We start from the raw sequence: 8,178 nt of genomic DNA, 5'->3' as shown, positions 1-8,178 counted from the left end.
TTTGTAGTAGAATCCCTGGTGTTTTCCAGATATACAATCACATCATCTGGGAAGAGTGAAAGTTTGACTTCTTCTGACCTTATATGGATACCCTTGATTGCCTTTTCTTCCCTAATTGCGGTGGCTAAAACTTCCATTACAATCTTAAAGAGTAGTGGAGATGAACTATAAAAATACTAGAAGAGAGTGCAGGAAACACTCTTGAAGAAATCAGTCTGGGTGAGTATTTTATGAGGAGGACCCCCCGGGCAATTGAAGCAGCTTCAAAAATACACTACTGGGACCTGATCAAACTAAAATGCTTCTGCACGGTAAGTAAAGCAAGCAGACAGCCCTCAGAATGGGAGAAGATATTTGCAGGTTATGTCTCCGACAAAGGTGTAATAACCAGAATCTACAGAGAACTCAAACGTATAAGCAAAAAAAGAACAAGTGATCCCATCACAGGCTGGGCAAGGGACTTGAAGAGAAACTTCTCTGAAGAAGACAGGCACATGGCCTACAGACATATGAAAAAATGCTCATCATCCTTAATCATCAGAGAAATGCAAATCAAAACTACTTTGAGATATCATCTAACTCCAGTAAGATTAGCCCATATCACAAAATCCCAAGACCAGAGATGTTGACATGGATGTGGAGAAAAGGGAACACTTCTACACTGCTGGTGGGAATGGAAACTAATATGTTCCTTTTGGAAAGATGTTTGGAGAACACTTAGAGATCTAAAAATAGACCTGCCATTCAATCCTATAATTCCTCTACTAGGTATATACCCAGAAGACCAAAATCACATTATAACAAAGATATCTGTACCAGAATGTTTATTGCAGCCCAATTCATAATTGCTAAGTCATGGAAAAAGCCCAAGTGCCCATCTATCCACAAAGGGATTAATAAATTGTGGCATATGTACACCATGGAATATTATGCAGCCTTAAAGAAAGATGGAGACTTTACCTCTTTCATGTTTACATGGATGGATCTGAAACATATTCTTCTTTTTTTTTAATTTGTTCAAGTACTGATATTTCTGTATATAAAGATTTAGCATATATATAACAGCTATCATGAGAAGTGAAAAAAGTTTTCCCCCAAAATGGAAATATTAAAACTAAGTTAAAATACATAAAGTAGTTAGTATTCCACACAGCATAAAATTCGACAAATCAAAGTTTAATGTCCCAGTTGACCATGCGTGAAAATGCAAAGCAGGTATTAAAACCAATATGACCAACATTTAAAACCAGTTTATAATTGAGTGAACATCTGAATCCTTAATTAAAAAACACAAATGAAGTGAAAGCTTTAAACTGGTAAACACTGTTCACACCTATATTTCAAGTTTGGAAATGCATATTTGCAAGCAGCAATACAAAAGTATTCATGAAGAATGCATTATCTCTGAAAATTATGAAAACATCCCTGCTACCAATACATTTCTAAATACAAAACTGACTATCATATTTGTTACTTCTGTGTAGTGAGAGAAGTTCATTTTCAAAACAGATAAAATTCAGTCTTTAGGTGTGAATGGTATGAATGACAGTCTTTTTTTTTTTTTAATTTCCTAAGTTGTTTGGAATCTGTAAGCATGCAAAAAAGCTTTGAACAGAAGGGTCCACCAAGGAACCAGGGCTGTTTCATGGCATCCAGTTATGCCAGAGCTGGGAATGCCTCCAGGTCATCCACGGCAGGAGCAGATGCCCTCGACTTGTCAGTCCTGCTGCCACGGTTGGGACGTCCACCATGCCCACGCCCACCTCGTCCTCCCCTGCCACCACGTCCTGGGCCGCCAAGATCTCCAAAATCGATTTCTGGCTGGGATGTTATGTCATTCGCTGGCTTCTGGAAATGATGGTCCATAAGGGAATCTTCAGCATAAGCCTCTTCACTCTTTGATTTATGAAGTACAAATCCCTTCTTCCACTGTCCATCAGCACCTTCGTTCGGTTTTTGGATATTAAATTCTACTTTTGCCCGGTCCTTATTTTGAATAGCCTTCCATTTATCCAAAGTCATCTCTTTTGGACCCTCTTCCTTTACCTCTTCAACTTCGTTCTCCTTATTCTCAGTGTCTGCCACTGGGTGCTCTTCACCTTCAGGTGTCTTCTCAGTCACATTTGATTGATCCAAGTCAGTTAATGCATCTCTGACAGTTCCCCAGTTGTGAGATCCGCTACCTCCACGCTTGTCCTCATGCTTCAGGCCAGATCTATCACTTCCACTGTGCCTGTCAAATTCACGTTTGCCACAAGAATCAAATCCATCTCCCTGGCCCATTCCTCGTCCACGGCCTCCTCGACCTCTCCCAAGACCACCACCACCCCGAATAGGTCGGTCAATAATCGGTCTACCAACTGAAAATTCGCCTCCTTCACCCTTTTCTTCAAGTGGCTTTTCAACTCTTCGTTCACGAGGTGGTCGCCTTTCTGGTCTTCTATCAACAATTTTTCCTTCACCCTGAAGTTGTTGATCAGGTCTTCTTCCAACACGACTTATTCCAACTCTTTTGCTCTTTTTCGACCACCGCGAGCCAGCAGTAAGGATGCACAATTCCAGACAATCCTGTGAAATTCACAGCGCCTCAGGGGCGGCTCTAACCGCCAGGGAAAGCCTGACCGCGCTTCCCGCACACGTGGGGAACAAGCTGCAGGCGCTGCAGGCGCTTCGGGGACCGACGTGACAACCGGGCGCGCACCCCGCCCACGAGGCCCGGCAGCCGCCCCGCACAGGTGAAGGGCGGAGAGGGCGCCGGAGCACGTGCAGCTCCCCCGACTCCGCGCTCCGCGACGCGGTGCTGGGACAAGATGGCAGGACGGAGCTGGGAGCAGGCGACAGCAGCCCGTGCGCGGCCCGCCCAGGAGCGGTGGGAAGGGCGCGGCAAAACATATTCTTCTTAGTAAAGTATCTCAAGAATGGAATAAAAGTATCCAATTTACTCAGCCCTACTATGAAACTAATTTATGGCTTTCACATGAAAGCTATAACCCAGTTATAACCTAAGAATATGGGGAAGGGAGGGGGGAAGATGGGCAGAGGGAGGGTGAGTGGTGGGATTACACCTGCGGTGCATCTTACAAGGGTACATGTGAAACTTAGTAAATGTAGACTGTAAATGTCTTAATGCAATAACTAAGAAAATGCCAGGAAGGCTACGTTAACCAGCGTGATGAAAATATGTCACATGGTCTATAAGACCCGTGTATGGTGCCCCATGATTGCATTAATGTACACAGCTGTGATTTAATAATTAAAAAAAGCCTGGGTTTATTGCTAAGCTTTCTCTTCTGTTCATTGGTCTGTGTGTCTGTTTTTATGTTACCATAGCCTTGTAATATATTTTGAAGTCAGGTAGTGTGATGCTTTGTTCTTTTTACTCAGGATTCTTTTGGCTATTTAGGGTCTTTTTTGGTTGCATAGAAATTTTAGGATTTCTTTCTGTTTGGGGGGAAAATGTAATTGATATTGTGATAGGGATCACATTGAATCTGTAGATTGCGTCAGGTAGCACTATATATGAGTATCTTAACAATATTCATTCTTTTAATCCACAAGAATGAAATACTCATCCATTTGGCTTTGTCTTCTTCAATTTCTTTCATCAGTCTTTTGTAGTTTTTCTTGCTAGAGATCTTTCACCTCTTTTGTTAAATTTATTCCTAGGTATCTTTTTTTTTTTTTTTTGTAGAGACAGAGTTTCACTTTATTGCCCTCAGTAGAGTGCCGTGGCATCACACAGCTCACAGCAACCTCCAACTCCTGGGCTTAGGCGATTCTCCTGCCTCAGCCTCCCAAGTAGCTGGGACTACAGGCGCCCGCCACAACACCCAGCTATTTTGTTGTTGTTGTTGTTGCAGTTTGGCCGGGGCTGGGTTTGAACCTGCCACCCTCAGTATATGGGGCCGGCACCCTGCTCACTGAGCCACAGGTGCCACCCCTAGGTATCTTTTTTGTAGCTATTGTAAATGGGATTGCCTTTTTTTTTTTTTTTTTTTTTTTTTGCAGTTTTGGCAGGGGCTGGGTTTGAACCTGCCACCTCTGGCGTATGGGGCCAGCACCCTACTCCTTTGAGCCACAGGCACCGCCCCAGGATTGCCTTCTTGATTTCTTTCTTTTTCACTATTAGTACATAGGAACATTACTGATTTTTGTATATTAATTTTCCATCCTGCAACTTTAACAACTTGTTTAGTAGATCTAAGAGTTTTTTGGATGGAGTCTTTAGGTTTCTCTAAATATAAATTGTGTCATTTGCAAAAAGGGAAAATTTGATTTTCTGTTTTCAAATTTGGATGCCTTTTATGTCTTTCTCTTGCCTGATTGCTCTGACTAGGACTTCCAGTACTACGCTGAATAGGAGTGATGATGTGATGTGTTTACAGATTAGTGTGTGCTGGGCCATCCTTGCATCCCTGAGATGTATGCCACTCAATCATAGTAGATTATCTTTTTGAGGTGCTGTTGGGCTTAGTTTGCTAGTATTTTGTTGAGAATTTTTGTGTCTATATTCATCAGAGGTTATAGGCCTGTGGTTTTCTTTTCGTGTATGTCTTTGTATGGTTTTTGTGTTGGGGTAATGCTGTCCTCATAAAATGACTTAGAAAGCATTTCTCCTCTTCTATTTCTTGGAATGGTTTGTGGAGCATTGGTTTTAACTCTTTCTTACAAGTTTGATAGAATTTGGCAATGAAGCCAAATTAAGGCTTCATTAATTAATGGCAATGAATCCCATTAAGTCCTGGGATTTTCTTTGTTGCAAGACTTTTTATTATGGCTTTGAACTCATTACTCGTTATTGGTCTGTTCAGATTTTCTATTTCTTTCTGATTCAATCTTCATAGGTTGTATGTGCCCAGGAATTTATCCATTCTCTCTAGATTTTCCAGTTTATTAGCATATAGTTATACATAGTAGTCTCTGATCTTTTATATTTCCTTCTTTCTTTCTTTTTCTTTTGTTGCAGTTTGGCCAGGGCCAGGTTTGAACCCGCCACCCTTGGTATATGGGGCCAGCAGGTGCCCTACTTACTGAGCCACAGGCACCACCCTGATCTTTTATATTTCTTTGCTATCAATTATAATATCTTTTTCATGTATGATTTTATTTGGGTCTTCCTCTTTTCTCTTATTTAATCTAGCTAGAAGTTAATAAATTGTTGCTTATCTTAAAAAACTTTTTGTTTTGTTCACTCTAGTAGCACTGCTTTTTTCTGTACCCCATAGGTTTTAGCATGCTGTTTTTCTATTTTCATTTGTTTCAAGAAAATTTTTTGATTCATTCCCAATTTCTTCATTGACCCAGTGGTCAATCAGGAGCATGCTTTTTAATTTTGATGTACTTGTACAGTTTCCAAAGTTCCTTTTATTATTGGTTTCTTTTTAATAATTTCATAGTAGTCTGAGCAGATACTTGCTATGATTTCAGCTTTTAGAAATTTGTTGAGACTTATTTTATTTCTTAACATATAGTCTATTCTGGAGAATGTTCCACATAATAATGATAAGAATGTGTACTCTGAATGTTGGATGAAATATTCTGTAAATGTCTGTTAGTTCCATTTGATCCAAAGTGCAATGTAAATTCAATGTTTCTTTGTTGATTTTCTGTCTACATATATCTAATGCTAAGAATGGAGTATTGAAGTCCCCAATATTATTGGAGTCTATTTCTCCTATAAATATAGTATTTACTTTATGCATCTGGGTACTTGGATGTTGGGTGTACATATATTTAGAATTGTTATATCCTCTTTCAGAAGTGATCCCGTTATCATTATGTAATGATCTTCTTTGTCTCTTTTTATTGTTTTTGACCCAAAGTCTGTTTTCTCTGATATAAGTGCAGCTATTCTTGCTCTCTTTTGGTTCCTGCTTGCATGGGATATTTTTATTCATACATTTACTTTCAGTCTGTATGTGTCTTTACAAGTAAAGCAAGTTTCTTGTAGCCAGCCTACCTACAAAAGCAGGTCATTAAAAAAAAAAAAAAGCCATTGAGCCAGTGCCTATGTTTTATGTGAAAATTTTAATCTGGTTAACATTCAAGGTTATTGTCGATATGTGAAGACTTACTCCTATCATTTTGTTAATTGTTTTTCAGGTTGTGTTATATAACCTTTGTTCTTTTCTTTCTAATTGTTTATCATTGTGGTTTGGTGATTTTCTGTAGTGATAACATTCAAATTTTTTCTTTTCCTCATTTGCATGTCTACTCTACCTGTAAGTTTTATACTTCTGTGTCTTTTAATGATGGTAGATATTGTTGCTTCACTTCCAGGTGTAGGATTTTCTTAAGCATTTCTTGTAGGGCCAGTCTAGTGGTGATGAATTATCTTGGTTTTTGCTTGTCCGGGAAAGTCTTAATTTCTCCTACATTTATGATGGATAACTTTGCTGGGTATAGTTTCCTTGTATGACATTTTCTTTTCTACTACCACTTTAAATATATCATCCCATTCTCTCCTAGCCTGTAGGATTCTGCTGAGAAATCTATTGCTAGTCTGATAGTCTCTTCACTTATAAGTGACTAGATGATTTTCTCTTGGTGTTCTCTAACTTTTGACAGTTTAACTGTAATGTGCCAGGGAAAAGAACTTGTTGGAATGTATCTACTGGGAATCTCAGTTTCTTGTATCTGGATGCCTAAATCTCTTGCTAAATTTGGAAAGTCTTCCACTATTATTTTGTTAAATAAGGTTTCTATAGCATTGAACTTCTCTTCATCTTCTGGAACACCCAAAATCCAAATATTTGGTCATTTTATGGTGTCTCATATATCACATAGGTTTTCTTTTTGTACCTTTTTCTTTTTTGTTTCTGACTGAATTATTTCAAGGGACATGTTTTCAAGTTGATATTCTTTCTTCTGCTTGATCTAGTGTATTGCTGAAGCTTTCATTATATTTTTATTTCATTCATTGAATTCTTTAGTTCTAGGATTTCTTTTTTGGTTCTTTATTATGATACCTATCTCTCTGGTGAATTTCTTACTCATATTTGGAATTGTTTCTCTGATTTCTTTGTATGGTTTATCTGAGTTCTCATATTTTACTGAGTTCCTTTAATATCTCTACTTTGAATTATTTTTCAGGAATTAGATATTTCTTTTTTTTTTTTGTAAAGACAGAGTCTCACTTTACCATCCTCGATTAGGGTGTCATGACGTCACAGGACTCACAGCAACCTCCAGCTCTTGGGCTTACATGATTCTCTTGCCTCAGCCTCCCGAGCAGCTGGGGCTACAGGCGCCTGCCACAACCCCCGGCTATTTTTTGGTTTGCAGTTTGGCCAGGGCTGGGTTTGAACCTGCCACCCTCAGTATATGGGGCCAGCGCCATACCCACTGCACCACAGGCACTGCCCTAGATATTTCTTTTTTGTGGGATCTGTTGTTGGAGAACTATTACGTCTCTTGGAGTTGTCATATTTTCTTACTTTTCCACGTTTCTCTATGTCCTTTCATTGATCTCTGCATATCTGATGTAATAATTGCCTTTTCCAATTTTTTGGATTGACTTCCATAAAGGAAGATATTTTAATGTAGAAGTATCTATGGTGTTGGTTGGGTAGGGTACTTAGGCTTTGACTCCAGGTATGTACAGTAGTGTAGTCTCTGTATGATTTCTTCAGCAATAAACACCATCAGTGGTATCTGTGATTTCCTCCGTGGTTTAGACTATGGTTGTTAGAAGAGGCCATGGTGAGGTTTTACTGGGGAGTGGGATGGCAATTGGGCCAGTCCTTGGGACCCAGTGTTGGTAGCTATGGCTGACCATATTGTGGGCACTGGTGTTAGCAGGTCAAGGTGGGCCAGTTCTTGGGCCTCCAGGCAGCTGCTCAGGTGCCAGAAGTAGCAGTGGTGAGCCAGGCAGGTGGGTGAATCCTTGGGACCCTGAGCAGCACACATGGTATTGGCAATGGTAGTGGTAGTGGCAGGACAACTATTCAGCTCCCAGTTGGCACTAACTGGTGGGAGTGGTGGCTGTGATGGACTGAGCAATCCAGTCTCCAGGCCCCCTGGTGGCTTGTACAGGTAGGTGCTGGCAATAGTGGTGGCAGCTGAACGGGTGGGCCCATCATCAGACCCTATGAAGAATACTCAGGTGCCAGAGGAGGTAGACAAGGTGGGGAGGTTCCCAGGTCCCTAGGTGTCATGTTTGAGCAGTGGGGGGAAGTG

The 8,178-nt window shown here is 40.2% G+C and overlaps 1 protein-coding gene across 1 annotated transcript; it reads right to left on the bottom strand.

Moving 5' to 3' along the window:
* Window positions 1-1,012: 1,012 nt before the first annotated feature.
* Window positions 1,013-2,892, bottom strand: LOC128588718 (plasminogen activator inhibitor 1 RNA-binding protein-like). Its single transcript, XM_053595561.1, has 2 exons — window positions 2,623-2,892; window positions 1,013-2,568 (listed from the first exon to the last, which is right to left on the bottom strand). The coding sequence occupies exons 1-2, from the start codon at window positions 2,890-2,892 to the stop codon at window positions 1,657-1,659; spliced, it is 1,182 nt and encodes a 393-aa protein (XP_053451536.1). The 3' UTR covers window positions 1,013-1,656.
* Between the last annotated feature and the right edge of the window lie 5,286 nt (window positions 2,893-8,178).

The sequence above is a fragment of the Nycticebus coucang genome, chromosome 6 (genome assembly GCF_027406575.1).
Source record: "Nycticebus coucang isolate mNycCou1 chromosome 6, mNycCou1.pri, whole genome shotgun sequence".
Taxonomy (NCBI): domain Eukaryota; kingdom Metazoa; phylum Chordata; class Mammalia; order Primates; family Lorisidae; genus Nycticebus; species Nycticebus coucang.
Note: the sequence above shows the minus strand (reverse complement) of the source record. Positions and strands in the feature narration are given on the sequence as shown.

Excerpts from the sequence above, each read along its gene's own strand:
- LOC128588718 (XM_053595561.1), bottom strand. The coding sequence starts at position 2,892 with ATGTTTTGCCGCGCCCTTCCCACCGCTCCTGGGCGGGCCGCGCACGGG. Across the intron at positions 2,569-2,622 it reads CCACGTGTGCGGGAAGCGCG|GATTGTCTGGAATTGTGCAT; the intron begins GTCAGGCTTTCC and ends TGAATTTCACAG.